Source organism: Pollicipes pollicipes, unplaced genomic scaffold (genome assembly GCF_011947565.3).
Source record: "Pollicipes pollicipes isolate AB1234 unplaced genomic scaffold, Ppol_2.1 Scaffold_5724;HRSCAF=6776_pilon_pilon_pilon, whole genome shotgun sequence".
Lineage (NCBI taxonomy): Eukaryota > Metazoa > Arthropoda > Thecostraca > Pollicipedomorpha > Pollicipedidae > Pollicipes > Pollicipes pollicipes.
Window position 1 is genome coordinate 6,152,706 of NW_023596746.1, and position 17,322 is coordinate 6,170,027.

Genomic DNA, 17,322 nt, shown 5'->3' on the forward strand with positions numbered 1-17,322 from the left:
CTGGATTGGGCCAAAGAACATCTGTCTGGGGAATGCACCTGCTTATATGGGTTACCCAGATTAAAGTTACCCCGTGTTTGCTTCAACATTGGTGGGTATACTTGTCACACAACCGTGGTTGTGGTGGTTTTCGACCCAGTGCCCCCTTTTTGCTTATATGCCTTGAAGGGTCATAGAGGAGCATTGAGAAGCTCAGGTCAGCAGTGGGGGCTCAGGCTCGCCCTCCCGAACGTATGTGAAGTGACGCCCATGATCGTGATACATTGTTATGCTTTATGGCGTTATAACAATGTTATACCTTGCCTCAGCTGCTGGTCCAAAGCAAAAAAAGAAGAGTTCTCTTGGAGAAACAGCGCAGCTGTTATTTATACACAACCTTGGTGCGGCGCGATTGGTGGCGTGGGGTGGTTTCACATTGTGCAATAATGGCAGACCCATTGAGCCTTCTAAGGCAGTATAATGTCAACAAAAAAGAGATTATTGAGCGAGATAGTAATATCGTCTTTGGGGAATTTTCGTTTCCGAAATCAGTGAATACGAACTATCTGGTTTGGGGGTAAGTTGAGTTCAGACGAACGTGGCGCTTGGAGGAAAGCTGATGTATGTTGTGCTCTTATTGACCCTTATTATTGACCTTAGTTATTTTCATAAATTAAAATCATGACTAATATCCCATGAAGGTGGGGTAGAAACATTCCTTTCAGTCACACTAGTGCCATGCCAGTGTTGCTTTGGAATATTAACTGTCCTCTATTAAATGGTGACTCCTAACTACACTTAATCTTAACATTTAGTTATTTGTGGGAATTTGTGACATTCCTGCTTTCATATTAAGTGCATCGTCCCATCTCTATGGTGTATATATGTCTTGTTTTTATGTTATTGCTCAAGTTATATCATTGAAATTTTTGGCCTTGATGTCACTGTTGTTGTCACCATGGTAGCCATAATGCATTTTTAATAGTTTTTGGTTGCATGGATGCAGTGATCTTAGAAGTGAGGATGTGTTCAGCTTGTTGCTGATTTTACATGAGCTTGAACATTATTTTTGAGTAATAGCAATATATGTTATGGCTGACACCAGCATTATGATGGAGGGTACCATATGCTGCTGCACCTTGCTTATACTGATTTCTGGTCAGCACAGCTTCAAACTAATGTGGCATGATAACTCATTTCTGACAACACAATCTGCTTAGCATGCACAGTGCAGAGTACATAATCTGTATCATCTAACTCATTTCCTGTGCCTCTTCACAACATTATGTTGTGGCTATTGAAGCTATTGTAATGTGTAAGTGTGGTGATAGCCAATAAATTATTTAATTTGTATTTAAAATGATAGGTGAATCATGTCCTCAGTGCAGTACACCTGTCCTGGTCTGCAGTCACTAGCCCAAATGACAATAATATATAATCACATTGTGTACTGAGATCATAAATGCAACGCTAGTCGAGTGTTCATATAAGACTGTACTATCCTCAGCAAGTCCTCAGCATCATCCTCTGTTATCAGAAACTAGTGGAATTTTTTGGCTATAACCTTCATTATTCAACTCCACAGATGCAATGTCCAGAGCTGGGGTAAACATTGTGATTTTAGGTCTACACAGTGACATTTTAATGAATGGGTAGCCATGTGGTAGCATGACCATAATCCCCATTTGTGAGGCTGTTTGTGTCATGTTCTGGAAACCTTGGTCATATGGCTCATATCATGCAATCATAATAGCAGTTGTCCTTGTGAATGTGCTGAACTCAGGGCACTGTGATGACCAGCTTCTTGGTTGGTAACCATAAGCTGATGTGGCAGTCATCACCAGTTTGTGGAACTTGGAGCCCAATACAAAATTTCATCAAGCAGCTTGTGACATTTGGTTTCATTGGCCATGTAGAATTTGGTGTCATCTGCCCACTAAAAGGGCTTTCAAATAAACATGTTGCCAGTGTAGTCTCACACTCATGATATACCCAGAGGCCCTCCACATTGGTCTAGGGCCCTTCCAATTCTCTGTCACTTGCTTATGGCCCTTTTCTCTTGTTGAAGGCCTGTCTGTGAACCTGCTTGGGCACACTCAGTCATTCTGAGTCCTCCAAATTAACCTGTTCACGCACACTGGATTGTTTGAGGGCCCTGCTCATTGAGTTTGGTATTTGAATGTAGCTCCCTATGTTCATGTTGGGAACCATCTGAGTCAGCTTGGGTGCACTGGACCTTTAGGGGTCATCCGCACTGGGTCCTGGGTACTGCTTTAGAATGGAGAGCCCTATGCTCTTGTTGGGAGCCCTATCTGATAAGCTCCTTGCGTACCCTCAATCGTTTGGGCCCTCTACACTGTATTGAGAGCATTTCTTATTTGAATGGAGGGGTCCTTTTGCTCTTGTTGGGGGCCTTATCTGTGTAACTGCTTGGGCACACTGAATAGTTTCAGACCCTCTACATGGAGTCTTGGGTACTTCATATTTTTGAATGGAGGGCCCTGTGCTGTTTTAGAGGGCCCTTTCTGTTAACCTGCTTGCACAAACTCAAGCACTTGGGTATCTTTCACATTGGGATTTGGGTACTGGCTATTTGAATGGATGGCCCTGTGTTTTTGCTGGGCCCCATTTATTAAACTTCTCGGGCTAGTGGCGGATCCAGAGGGTGGGAGCACAGAATCATGCCCCCCCCCCCGTGTCCCAAGGGAACCCACAGGCTCTGAAGGTGCCCATGACTGGCCGAATGGACGCAGTTTTCCAATGAAAAAAAACTGGGCGTGTTTACGTGTTTGAGCCTCTAGAGGAACAAGAGCAGTCACAAGGGAAAGTGAAGAGCCTGTGAACAGTCAATGTTAATTATTCGCTGATCGAGAGGGTGGTGATTGGGGGATGTTTTAAGGCTCATTACGCTGTCAAGAGGCGTTACGCTGCTGTCAGGTCCTTATATCTTCACTTTGCAGGTCAATCTGTTCGCTAAGGAGCCTTCCACGTTGCCCCTGATTGTTTTGCATTTTCTCGTAGGGCCCTGCGCTGCTATTGGGGCACTACCCGCTGACATGCTTGGGCACTCTTGATTGATCAGAGGCCCTCCACGGATTCTTCCCATTCGCCCGAAAGGCCTTATGCGCTTTTGTCGGGGCCTTATACACCGGGGTACACTTTGTTGCTCAGGGGCCCTTCATATAAGTCGTGGGTTCTTCCCACTTGCTCATATGGTCTTGGGCTGTTGCAGGGGTTCATATAAGGTGAGGCACCGAGCCGCTCGATGTTCAGGGGCACTTTGCATTGATCTAAGGCTCTTTTCCTTTGATCTCGTTGCGGAGGACCCTTCACTCCTATCGCGGCCCTTTCTGCTAACCCGCATTCTTGGCCGCACAGCGGCATTAACTCACGTACACTGGTCTTGGGTGCTCAGAGGGCCCTGTGCTCTGGCCGAGGCCCTATTTGACAGCCTGCCGGGACACTTCTGATCGCCCAGGGACCCGCCATGGTAGTCTTGGGCTCCCCTCGCTTGCGCTGAGGACCCTTTATCTGTTAACGAGAGTATCTTTGTTGGCCTGCCACGGCATCCAATGATCGCTCAGGCTCTGTCCCTATTGGCCTTGGTGCCTTAGCCTTAGAGTTGCAGTCGAATACGCATGGATGAATTTTTGCGCGCAGTTGTCGAACAAAACTTTACGTGCCGCCTTCGTTGTATGTGTCATTTCCGATACTGGTGCATCACGTTTTTGATACATTTTAGATGCTAGGGTATTTGTACCCCTTTGTAACAAACAAAGCAAAAACTCTGCATTACTTATCAGCTATCAGCTGATCACATCAGCCAGCCGGCTAGCTGTAATTCCATGTTTTCCGAGAAAAACTTTGCCTCAAAAGGTCAAGATTTATCATGATCTGAAGAAAAATTGGTAAGCTCCATGTTTGTGCATATGCAGCACGTCTATTTTTATTTGGCTGTGCACGTTAAGATGGTTTCCTGTGTAAAAATGGCGTAATGAGAAGCTTAAAATCTTATAGCCGGAATGCATAATTTGTTTGCCGCGGGGAGTGGGGGGGGGGGGGGGGGGGGTTAAACTCTGGCGGCCCCACAATGTTGCACACCCCTTCCCCCCCCCCCCCCCTGGCGAAACTCGGGGTCCGCCCCAGCCTGGCACTGGCTGCTGCCAGGTTTAAGAACAACATAGTGATGAAAATAACTGCCACCGATCAATCACAGCTGTTAAAAACTCTTCCTTGTGGCTTCTTCTTTTCCTCTCATCTTGATACTTATCCCTTAAGCTGAGCTCAAGAAAATCAGCACTGAACACTGCAGTCAGCAACTGTGTGCTCTCTTCACTCTCGACTGTTGGAGGCCAGTGACAGCCAGAGCCGTCTAACTGGGGTCTTAATGTCAGCTAACCACGCGTGGCGAAAAGTCACCACACACTCTATGTGAGTGTCATTGATATCATGTAGGTCAGAGGCAGTGAATGACAGTCAGCCAGTCGACCACAGGGGATTGACCTGCACCAGGTACAGATGTCATGTGTAGCCAACCATAAGCCATATGTAACTGTGTCCACACATACTGTGTACACATATATTTTTTTATTCTACTTTTCTGGCCAGGATGCCCCTCAACAACCAGAATATGCATATCATATTATTCAAGGTGGTGTGTTTTAGCTTCTGCACCTTGGGGTGCGGGAAGTGTAGTGGTTAACGCGTCTGCGTTAACGCGTGTGGGAAGCCGGAGGTACGGGGCTCGATTCCCCGCGATGCCCGCTCTCCCTGCCAGGGTGAGAGGCAGGCAACGCCATGTAGCCCCAGCAGCTGAGTGCGACATTAAGCCCGAATGATACAGTTTCTGCACCTTATCTAAGTATTTTTTGTCACAGGCCTGACTTCCTTGTTTCCTGCAGATGGCAACCTATGGTACTATGTGGTGCCTTATGCTATGTTATGTTTCGTTAATGCAAGCAAAAAGACACACCGTGGAATGGCGCGTGAATTCAAGTGTCTGCACTGCCGTGTCCGAGCGCCACCAGCGTTGTACTGAATGGGACACTACTTTCAATTGCAGATCCGGCAAAGATGGCCAGACCAAGGAGTATTACACCATGGAGTGCCTGCTGTTCTTGCTTAAAATGTGCACGTCACACATCCAGTATACGTGCGGCAGGCAGCGGTAAGTATGGCTCCTGACAGATGGGCTTGCTGCCAAGTGCGCTTGGTTTGAAATGTTGACTTTGCACTGTGTGGGATCACATCTCGCATGCATCACTTTTTTGAATTTCGGGCAAGTGTGGTAGGCGCGGCTTTAAAGGTCGGAATGGAATCGTAAAATCGCAGCGTTTGTTCGGTCCTCTTTTTCCAGCAATGTTTTGTTGTATGGATGTGTTTGCTATTCAAAATTGGGATCTAGATCCAGAGAATGAATGAACGAACACATACTTCGTTTTTACGTGATGCGAACATGTTTGAAGTGAATAATGACTGACTTCACTGAGATGCCCTTTTTATGAATGACTTGAAAATGAAATTTGGTGTGGGCATAAGAGCTGCCCTTTTCCTATGCTCCACGGCTTTATGGAAGACATTGGCTGGGTTTGCAACTTGGCCCATAACGCTACGCCGAGTGCCGCGTGACCTGGGATAGGTCGACGTGAGACCTAAATTGAAATGGAGATACTGCTTTTTCCTGCATGAAGAGCGCTGGTACAAAGCTATGTGGAAGGAGGAACCCACTGTGAATGCTCTTGTGTTGTGTTATCATACTATGCTACGGGCAGGCCGGTCTCAAAATGTCTGATGCTAGCCAGATTTAAGAGGCACATGTGTAATGTTAGAAGCATGTTTTCGGGTCCAAGTAATCGCTGTTGCCGCGGAGGACGTCCACAAAGCAAGCTTCAGAAGTGTGCGCGGCGTCGGATGTGGGTGATACCGCTGATCTTCAGGCCGCCCGTGAGAGGCACCGGCCGCGCTCACCAGCGTCTGGTCCCTATGGTTGCCATTGTCTCGCTCCTGAGCGGGTGCACCACCGTCATCGGCACGGGGTGGCACTCCGCCCCGCCCCGCCTCGCGTCCGTCTCCGATGTGGCCGTGCGCCGCGCGCTGCTCGACAGACCCGCGCCCCCCTGGAGCTGACGTGTGCGCGTCGGTCGGTCACGGCTGCCCGCCCCTGATCGGCCGCCCGGGCTGAACTCGCGCGGAGCGTGAGCTCGACGCAGCCTCCGACGGCGGCGCTGTACCCGCTCACACAGATAGCCTGTGTGTGTGTCATCTCTGGTTTCCCTTCAAAACGCACAGATAGCCTGTACAGTGGTCCGTGCGCTTTGACGGATTGGAATGGTAGCCATCGTAATATGTTACCAGATTTTGCATGAGACCATCAAATACGGTGTTTTCTGGTCGTGATTCGCCTTGGTCTGTCGGTAAATAAGCGGCGTCTCAGTGTTATACCCTCAAGGCAATGTGTGTTCTCTGACGTTCACACTGTATGCTATGTTTGTGTTCAGGCAGAGAATATCCCTGTGGTGCGCCGGCCAGACAGAAAAGAGCTGCTGTCTTACCTTAATGGCGACACGTCCAGCTCGGCGAGCATCGACAAGTCAGCTCCTCTGGAGATCCCCACACAGGTGAGTGGAACGGAACTGATGGTACGGGCCGCCGCCTTGTGCGTTATGCTCCGACAGAGCATCACACGCTTGCGCACCGTACGTGTACGTTTACTCATGAGCTCAGTTTCCAAAGCTCAGACACTGCCGTGTTTCTGTCAAAGGCTCGTCGTCGCATCCAAAGCGCCCCCCCCCCCCCCCCCCGCCGGGCACAGCGGTACTTTGTGTGTGGGCGGGGTGCCCACCGCCTGCTCTGCTCGCCCCAGGTGAAGCGCACCGCCGAGGACCAGGGCGAGGCCTCTGCCAAGAAGCCCAGGATCGACGGCGACCTGCTGAAGGCCAAGAAGCAGCAGCTGGCCGCGCGCCTCGACGCCTCCAAGGAGACATCTGTACGGCTCGACACGCTCAAGTGAGGCGAGGCCGCTGCGGCGGCTGGTGGGGGCGGGTGCTCCTGACGAGGCTGCTGGCCTGGACTGAAAACGGATGGAGAGGGTGGTGCCGCTGGCGGGGATGATCTGGCCTTTCGTGAGACGCGATGGGCTGGTCACATCAGGCACGATGGTCGTAATGATTCGTGTTGGATTCTAGTTGAACGTTAATGACAGTGCGGAGATGCTTTTGTTCTTGCAGCTGCTGTCATTGACTCACGTGGGTATTCGTGAACCAGCGGAGGCACGTGTGCAAGGTGTGGTCTAGTGGTACACTTTCCCGTTGCCGAATGCTGGTTTATGGCGAACGCGCAACATTCCTTTTAAATATGAACGGATATTGACCAGCCCTTGTATTCGATTGCATGGACGTATTTGACCGGCCTTTGTCATGCTGTTCCCGCCCAGATCCCTCTCAGAGACGATGTCTGTCGAGAAAATTGCTGAAATCAAGGCGAAACGAATGGCCAACAAGCGGACAAGAATCAAGGCAAACGACGACATTGGCGTTGGCGGAGAGTTAAAAGGTGTGTGTGCTTGTGTGAAGTTTTTACAGCGATGGATTCGACACAGTATTTCGGATTCGACTTCATGGACGCAACTCAGTTTTCTTCCTCTTGTGCCCGTAAAAAGGAGTATTTGTTTTCGACCGTAGATCGTTCACCAAATTAAAGTGATCTGTTGGCTACAGCTGTCATGAGGGCGACGCTTCGTAACTCCCTGGTTTGCCTGTTGTTGCGAGAGCCGCCACTGTAGGGTGTTGCCATTGGTGGCCACGTGCCAAGTGGCGGCGCGATGAGCAGTAGCCAGGAGCGGCAGCCTGAGGCCGCCTCCTCCGGCGCAGGTATGCTGGAGTTCGACATTGACGTGACCAAGGACATCATCGGCCGGGAGCGACAGTGGCGGACCCGCACCACCATCCTGCAGAGCACCGGCAAGGTCGGCTGATAGCGAACGGGGCCCGGTTCGAGCGTCAGGAGGCAGGCTCCCTGAATTCGGGTCAGCGGTCAGCTCCCCGGGGCTCGATTCAGGGGCCTGCGTCCGGGGCTCGGGTCAGGGGTCAGCTGTCGGGGTTCGGGTCAGGGGTGAGCTCCTAGGGGTTCGGGTGGGGGTTCTTGGTAATGGCACGTGCTGCAACTCATCTTGATGTGCTGCTTCCGGGTATTACGAACCTGCCTGGTGAGCCAATAGCACAAAGCTCCCTGCCAATTGATAGACACCAAACGTGTGACTGCGTGGGTGCGGTTGTCAAGCTGTCAAGCGTTCCTTGAAGTCAGCCAGCGGTGAAGCCCCTTACCGTCTGCCGGGACAACTCGCCATGATCTCGGCAACCTCACATTGACAACTACAGCCTTACACACGACCGTCCAGTGTACACTGAGACCGGCCTGGTCCCTGACGTTGTCAGCCTCCGACCAGCTGGCTCAGCCCCGACTGACCCGGCGCGCTTCGGTTACAGAACTTCGCCAAGAACATCTTCGGCCTGCTGCAGTCGCTGCGGGCGCGCGAGGAGGGTCGTCACAAGCCGTCGGGCCCGCCGGCGCCGGCGGCGGCCGCCGTCAGCGCGGCGCCGCCGCAGCGGCCGGCCGTGGCCCCCGCCCGGCCCAACCCCACCCCGTACAGTCGCTACGACCAGGAGCGCTTCCAGGGCAAGGAGGAGACGGAGGGCTTCAAGATCGACACCATGGGCACCTACCACGGCATGACGCTTAAGTCGGTGACGGAGGGCTCGCAGCCGCGCAAGGCGCCGCCGCAGGCGTCGCAGTCCAACGTGCAGATCCAGGTGCGAGGCAGGCCCGCGCCCGGCGCCTGGGGCTCGGGCAGGCGCGCGGGGTGGGCAGGAGCTGTGCTCCCGGAGAAGGGGAGTTGCATAACCGCCGCTGGGACGTGTACACTGGGAAGGTGTGTTGCAGTGATTGGTCCTGCGGGAGCGCGTGCGGTGGGTGTTCTACCGGAGGTCTTCTCGTTTTGTTGTGTTTGTTGTCACGCGAATGTCCGCTTCAGTTTCTGGCCGACCGCCGCGGCTTTCCGTTCGCGCCCAGGCCGGTTTGCTCGGCGGTCGGTGCGCGCCGTCTGACCGCCGTCTCCCCCTCCCCCGGTGCGCGCCGTCTGACCGCCGCCTTTCCCTCCGCCGGCGCCGTGCTGACCCGCTCTCCGCGGCCCGCAGCGGGCGGCGGCCTCGCCCCAGAGCAGCAAGCGCGTCTCACGGACTCCCATCATCATCATCCCGGCCGCCCCCTCCTCCATCATCAGCATGTACAACGTTAAGGAGCTGCTGCAGGACCTCAAGTGAGTGCGGGCCGCCCCGGGCCTCCGGGGACCGTGCGCAGCCCGCAGCGTGTCGTGGACATCGCGCGGCTGGCATGACTTGGCGCAACTATGCTATAAGCGTCGACGTCTGTCTTTCATCATGACATAGTAGTTGACACTTTCGCCATGCCGCGACGCAGTAGCATTCTCGGCTGTCCGGTGAAACGAGTGGTGTGGCGGCCTGTCCAGTGGACTACTGACTTTTTCAAACATGTTTTTAAATGCATCACACGGTCAATATAGTTAGGTTTTTTGTATGCACATTGACACCCATCGATGCATATGTCGCCAGTTCAGATTTTAGGGTGGTATAATGCAACCATTGTCGCAAGGCTTAGTGCAAGTGCAGGTGATCCGCCACGTTCGCTGTTGCGCAGAACCACTACCATGTGTGTACACCGAACAGCTGGCGTGCTATTTATCTGTGTTTGGATGGTACGGCTTCAGATGCGGGTACGCCGACGGCTTATCGGGTGATGCTCAGCCGCTCTTCCCGGTGTAAGGGGTCTGAATGGGACACACATTGACGAGTAGCCCGCATTATCTCATGGCCACTTGCATATCTGCTTCCCACAACTCCGAGGCGATTTTCTTCATATTTCACGTGCCTTGTCGACGCGCGGTTCGTTTTTCAAATTTTTAATGCGTGGCTTTATACCATTCGCCCGATGTTGAAAGCGGGGTGTCATCGTCGGCCACGTCTCCTCCGCCAGGTACGTGTCGTCGGAGGAGAAACGAAAACAGGGCTTCAAGCGTGAGAACGACCTGCTGATCCAGCGGCAGAAGGCGGCGGGCCAGACAGTGCCTTACCGGTGAGTCGGCCCCCCGGGACGGAGACCGGGCAGAGGGGGACAGGGCAGGGACAGGGAGTGGGCTGGGACAGTCCAGTGACGGGAACTGGACTGGGATAGCGGGACCGATCAGCGACGGGGACTGGGCAGGGACAGTGAGATCGGTCAGGGACGAAAACTGGGCAAGGACAGTGGAGCCGGTTAGGGACGGGGGTTTGGAAGGGGCAGAGGGACTGGCCAGGAACGGGCAGGGACATGAACAGGGACAGTTGGACAGGTTAGCGACGGAGATTTGCCAGGGACAATGGGACCGGTGAGGGACGGGGGCTGGGCAGGGCCTGAGCAGGGACGGGAACTGGGAACGGACAATGGGACCGGTCAGGGACGAGACTGGTCAAGTACGGGACTGGACATGAACGGGACCGGTCAGGGACGAGGACTGGATGGGGACCTGGGCAGGAACAGTTGGCCAGGTCAGGGACGGGACTGGGCGGGGACAGTGAGGCCGCTCAGGGATGGGGACGGGGCAGGGACCTGAGCAGAGGAGGACTGGGCAGGAGTGGCCGAGCTGTGGCCGATCAGGGAGGCGGGACGCTTTCCGTTGTAGCACCACCCACGCGTCAATGGGGCCGAAGCGCTGCAGTATGGTAGTACCGGTGCGCCGTGTTATTACCATATCGGTAGCAACCTTAGTCATCCGTGATAAAAAGTCTGATGGCATCTGACTTCAACCCTGCTAAGACATCAACTGAAGCGGCTGGCAGTGCCCCCTCTCAGCGTGTGAGAGGGCTGTGACTGAAACGGCTGGCAGTGCCTCTCTCAGCGTGTGTAAGGGCCGTGACTGAAGCGGCTGGCAGTGCCCCTCTCAGCGTGTGAAAGGGCCGTGACTGAAGCGGCTAGCAGTGCCCCCCTCAGCGTGTGTAAGGGTAGTGACTGAAGCGACAGGCAGTGCCCCTCTCAGCGTGTGAGAGGGCTGTGACTGGAGCGGCTGGCAGTGCCTCTCTCAGCATGTGAGAGGGCCGTGACTGAAGCGGCTGGCGGTGCCCCTCTCAGCGTGCGAGAGGGCCGTGACTGAAGCGGCTGGCAGTGCCTCTCTCAGCATGTGAGAGGGCCGTGACTGAAGCGGCTGGCAGTGCCCCTCTCAGCGTGCGAGAGGGCCGTGACTGAAGCGGCTGGCAGTGCCCCCCTCAGCATGTGAGAGGGCCGTGACCGACCCGTCCCGGTCTCCGTCTCCACGGCGGCGCGGTCGAGTGAGCGCCGGTCGGCTCCGTTTCAGCGTGATCGACCACCCGTCGAAGCTGACCAACGCCGACTGGGACCGGGTGGTGGCTGTGTTCGTCATGGGCCCCGCCTGGCAGTTCAAGGGCTGGCCCTGGGACGGCAACCCCGTCGAAATCTTCACCAAAGGTGGGCCCTGCGGCGCGGCCCTCCGCCCTGAGCGGCGGTGCTGACTGGGCTGGGGAGGTGGCCAGCCGGCGGCTCTGTGTTTGCTGGCCGTCTTTCGCGCTGGGAGTTACGTGTTTCTGCATGTCTCACAGCTGTGCGTGTAACGTTGCAAGACCAGAAAGGATGAGGAACCGTCCGTGCCGTCATCTGCTACGCAAGGTCATTTCGTTGCGCGGTTGTTGCTGTGTATGTATACATTTTGAATGGGGATGACAGCCAACTGATAGTGTTGTTGGGTCGTCGACAGTGCAGGCCTTCCACCTGAAGTGGGACGAGATGAAGCTGGACAACAACGTGGCCAAGTGGGCCGTCACCGTGCTGAACCTCTCCAAGACAAAGCGCCACCTGGACCGGGCCACGCTCATGACCATCTGGGAGAAGCTCGACAAGTGAGCCGGCCAGCCGCGGAGAGCGCGGGCCAGCGGGAGCACGGCGTGAAGGGAGGGGCGGCCGGAATACCGGGATGGGTGATCAGTGCTCCGCGGCTCTCAGTGCACTCGCACATGCGTCGCGGTATGCTTTACGTGAAGCAAATGTCAGTTGGAGCGCTGGTACGCAACTACAGTGCGTCGTTACTGTGGCATTTGGCTATTCTGGCTCGCTCTGGTGGTTATCGTCATTCGCGTATCTTTGCAATAGTCCAGAATAATGACCAGTGGTGCGAAATGATTAACGACATAGCCGGCGTATCAACCGTGCGATACCCGTTATGATTTGTTTGATTATTCTCGACCACGCCAGACTTTCCCCAACATGAAGTGACAGATTCACTTTTCAGAGTCCCGTCATGCCGTATCATTTGTTATTCGCATGCGAGGTGTGGATAATACGCGATTAATTCCTTACGCAGCCTGCATTTGCGGCACATACTCCGCGTAATGATTTTGCCATAATCTGCAGCTCGAGAATGTACCAGCTGGCACGCTGGCACGCTGATGAGGATCCTGGCTGTCGGTAGTGTGCCTGGTATTGTGGTCTGTTCTCCTGCAACGCTTCCGTCTGGTTGCAGGTTCATGATCCGGTTCAAGCCGCACCTGCGGTTCTGAGTGCGCCCTGCCCTCCGCGCCCGCCGTCCGGGCGCCACCGGACCGGCCGACCGGCGCGCTGTGATCCAGTGACGTCACGTCGCCGGACGGTGACGTCACCCACCAACGGTCGCCGACTGCTGCCGCTGCGTAGTCGGGAGGGCCCCCTGGCGCGACTGCTTGTCAGCTAGCGGCGGTTGTCGGATGCACTTGTGACGTGTGCATGAGCTCGCGCCGGTGACCGGCGGTGAATGGGTTCCGGGCTTTGCTGGTCCTTCCGCAGCGAGCGGTGGGGCCAGTGCCGCCCCGTGGTGTGCTGGTCCTTCCCCAGTTGGGGGCCGGTGGTGCTCCGGCGTTATGCTGGTCTTCCCCAGTTAGCGGTGGGGCCGGTGGCGCTCCGGAGCTGTGCGGACAGTCTCCCCAGTTAGCGGTGGGACCGGTGGCGCTCCGGAGCTGTACGGACAGTCTCCCCAGTTAGCGGTGGGACCGGTGGCGTTCAGGGGGCGTGGGGACAGTGTCCCCAGTTAGCGGTGGCGGTCCGGCTCCTGTTCGTGTGTAGACGCCCAGCGGCCGGCCCCCCCCCCCCCCCCCCCCCCCCAGTCAGCAGCGAGGCCGTCGCTGGTCGGGCGGGCTGAAGTCTCCCGCCCACGTGGAGGTTGCGTGGCCTGGCTGAGGGTCGCCTGTATGACCCCAGCCGTCGTTATGCGTAGAGCGCTCCCAGTGTACCGGTCTGGACACTGAGTTTGGGGCGCCATGTTGCTTTCATCGAGGCATCGGTATTGTAAATACACCCATGTACGTGTAAGCGTGCCATGTTTTTCTGTGGAGGGAGGGGGGGGGGGGAGTGATCCGCACAGTACCACGACACGCGTTCACGTAGACATTGCGCTCGGTTCTGGCGAACGTATTGGCGGTGTCTTGCGCCACCTTGGCCTTGTACCGCCTCGTGCCAACTTGGGAGCTGTACCGGCGGTCATGGCGGCAATGTTCGGCGAGTTGTTTTTATGCATTGAAGGCGGATCTAGTCACAGGATGCCGTGGCCACAACCGCGAGAAAGCACGTCCACGGCCCGCTGAGTTCACAGTCCGGCGGCGATAGGTGGGCCGGCGCGCGCTCCACCAGTGGGGAGCACGCCGCCGTGTCATGCCTGGGACCGGCCCAGCTGGCGGCGGCGGCGGGCGCGTACGGCGGGGTGCCGTGAGATAGGCTCCAGCCCGTGCGTGTTAGCACTTCAGTAGCTTCCTCCTCACCGATACAGCCAGCCGGAGCCCAGATCAGCGTCAGGCGAGGGCTGGACGAGGACACGGCTGGGTAACCCCCTGACCGAACTTCGATAGCGAACTTGTCCATCCACACTAGGCCTGACGTGATCAAGAGCAAACCCTCAGACTTTCGAATTTGAGCGGGCTGCCTGGTCCGGCCGTTATGCTTTCTGATCGTAATGTCTGAACGTAATGCCAACTATTATTTGCGAGTTCATGCAGCTTTTAGCAGCACGAGGCGTGATTCTCTGACAGTCCTGTTGTATCAGTTGCTAGCTTGACGTGCGAGCTGTTTCTTCGGACATGCCTTTCCTGCAACACTGCAACATCATCGCAATCCCGCCTCGCCTGTTCGTTACACGCGGAAGAAGTAATACTCTCCGATTGCGGAAGACCCGCAAGACCTGGGTGGAAACGTAGCCCGGGTTTCTATGGCCCATCGCGGTGGCGATGCGTCATCAACGAATTGTGACGGGTCCCATGCGATCAATTGCTTTTCATCTACATCAAGAGCCTACGCGCATAGTATCCGACTTGAATGCAGACTTCACAGCTTGATGGCATTTGTGAAGGTAGCGTTCTCGGACTTCGTCGGTCGAGACATGTTCCCGAATGGCATGCAGCAAGGCCTTTCGCTGTTTATCGGAGAACCGTTCTGCTAACAATTGAGAGGAGGCAGATTTAGTGGACTCAGAGGTAGGGAAACGAACTTGTTAGAGGAAGCGTACAGAATGGCCCACTATGGTACGGCAATGACACGATAAAACACAAATAATGAACAACGTTTAAGTGCACGCGATCTAAATGTGAAGTCCGACAGCTCGCAGCCATCCCACACAGGAGTGTGACTCCGCAGGACGCCGGTGGCGCCACCACGCGGCGTCCCAGTAGTAGCGCTTTACAAGTTATTAGTGCTGATACGATTGAGTGATCACCCTGCTCAGTCGGCGGGATGGCAATGGGAAAGAAAGTCCGAACAAGATGGCGACGGTGCACCTATACATCAAGGTAATTCATAAACGATTGCATTCGTGGGGAAGGATCAAATGCCTATAGTTTAACTGAACAATGAAAGCGACCGAAGACGAAACAGTCCTGTAAAATCAAGACCACTTTTCTAAGTGGAATTCAGGCTCACAGAGCAAGGAACTCCACATCGCCAAAAAATTACCGGACGATTTCAATGTTTCAAGCATCAGAATATTCACTAACGCATGAACTAGCTTCTGCCAAAACGTTCGACCTCTCAATGTCACCTTTCAAGGTCTAAGTCGGACTTACAGGACGGATAACTCCATATTATCAAATAATTACCGGCCAGTTTCCAATTTTCAAGCATCATAACATTCACCACAGCAACAGACAACGTCCGTAAAAATCTCGAGTTTTCAAATGTCACCTTTCATGATCAAATGCACGCACATTACGCGCTCGGGTGGGGGTCACTTTGCCACCCGAAAGGTTTTCCGTAATGGTTCCCGAACGGCACGGCGTAGCGGCGCCAAATTTTGAATAACTAGACCATTGAATAGTGGATCATTTGGTATAAAAAATTCAGATGTACCTTGAAAGGTCACTGACCTACGACAGGTCAAAGTTAGCCATGGATTCAGCAAAGTCAATTTCTAGGGAATCGTTCAATCTGATGCAACAACGGAGTGCTGGACGAAGCCATTCAGCTCTGTGGCACTTTCTTAGGCAACACAACAATTGCACGAACGAGTTTCATGGGCCTAGGGTGAGGCATGAAAGTAAGACTGATGTCTAAACCAACCTGCTTGTTACTCCAGTCAGCTGTATGAGGTAGTTTGAGGCGCTTATTTCGAATTGATCGATGATAGGAACCGCATCATTCATGTTCTATGAAAATCTTCAATGTCATAATAGGTCACTAACCTAAAATGATCCAGATCAACATTTGCTATTTAGGAACATCCTTGGAATCGTCATCTCTGTCGTTTATTCAAATGCAAAACTTAAAGCAGTCATGTATTATTTTTGTCACCATGTCCTTAAAAGGTTGAACAAGGCCACTGACTTTGAATGATAATGTTTTTTTTTTCTTTGGAGCAGTTGGGTAGGTTCTAGGTGCACTTTGGTGCACTAGGTGCACCGACTTGGAATTTGACCTTGTTTGACCTTATTTGACCCGAAGGTCATGACCTAGTAACCTCAACCTTTGACCTAAGTTGGTTCATGTACAGGCCAACACACCCTGTGAATGTTATGTCTCTAGCTCTCTTAGTTCCTGAGACCTCAGGATGTCAAATTGACCCCCAGCCGAGAGGAGGGAATCCAACCGCCCGCCCGCCCGTGCGTGGACGGGAAACTAAACATAAAAGTTGAATTTAGCCGGTATTTTTTTAGATATGGATATCTGAAATCGCCCAGAAATTGTCTGGTGGCTTGGAGTTTGAGCCTGTATTTTACCTTAAAGGATAACCTTGAGAGGTCAGGACTCTTTGATGGGTACTACTTCCTTGCGCTGTTGAAAATGATGATGCTCGAAAAAGTGAAGTCGGCCGGTAATGTTTTGGTAATAAATCACCGATCGGTATGCGCCATGAAAAAACGGCGCATTACGGCGATGGTTAATAGATACCTAACTAACATTGACAGAAACACTTTCAGGTAAACGCACGTAAAAGCAAGATTGAGAATATGCGATGTTGTTTGACAGCACCCAAAGCATTTAGCGCGCACGTGGCGCACACAACTCGGTTGAAGTGATTCTTTTAGTTGTTCTCGATTGCTTGGCCCCCATTGTGAAAACTTGCACCCTCCATCTTCATTACAACATTCTTCAAATTCTTCGAATGTCAAAAATGCAAACAAATTCTTCACCTTACGTAACTTGTTCAGTGCATTTGCGAGGAACATTACTGACATTGATAAGACAGCACTAATGGCCTTATTTCTTGGAGAATAACCAGCATCATTGATTACAGACGATACATAGCTAGATAGACAGATAGATAGAAAATAAATTCTTCATCTTCATTGCAACAGCAGACAAGTTCAACAACTGTGACACCCTCGCTCGTCCCACTTCGCGCGAGACTGTCCTGCTGGTATGAAAGCAAAAACCCTTCACAAAGGGTTTCAGTTGTGAATGCCGCTCCTAACTGTTTATGCTGTATTTTGACATTGACAAACTGTCGCTGACAGCACCAGTGCTGCATCAACCCATTACCGGCAAGTGATGACCACTTCCAGCCTGACAGGGCTACCAAGACGATAACCAAGCGACTTGGCGATTATTTGAGCGAAAAGAATCAACTGTCTGTTTACGGCGCGCACATAATGGAGTTCTTACCGATGCCTCACGGGCCTTGAAAACTACATGAAACTAACTAAACACGGGATCTAGGCTACCTACAGTAACTGAAAACAACTAAATCAACCACACAATGGTCGATTACATTACTCGGAATAAGGTTGCTGCCAATCTTATCGCACTGTGTGAACTTTGTCAACTCTTCTG

The 17,322-nt window shown here is 53.3% G+C and overlaps 1 protein-coding gene across 1 annotated transcript; it reads left to right on the forward strand.

The window, feature by feature from the left end:
• The first annotated feature begins 389 nt into the window (after positions 1 to 389).
• LOC119103709 (parafibromin-like) lies at positions 390 to 12,712 on the forward strand. Its single transcript, XM_037227338.1, is given in 13 exon segments — positions 390 to 556; positions 5,042 to 5,100; positions 5,103 to 5,146; positions 6,477 to 6,596; positions 6,842 to 6,984; positions 7,412 to 7,530; positions 7,848 to 7,942; positions 8,463 to 8,786; positions 9,171 to 9,292; positions 10,027 to 10,125; positions 11,381 to 11,511; positions 11,798 to 11,939; positions 12,560 to 12,712. Coding segments are annotated over 13 exon segments (1,566 nt in total). The 5' UTR covers positions 390 to 425; the 3' UTR covers positions 12,597 to 12,712.
• Positions 12,713 to 17,322: the final 4,610 nt, after the last annotated feature.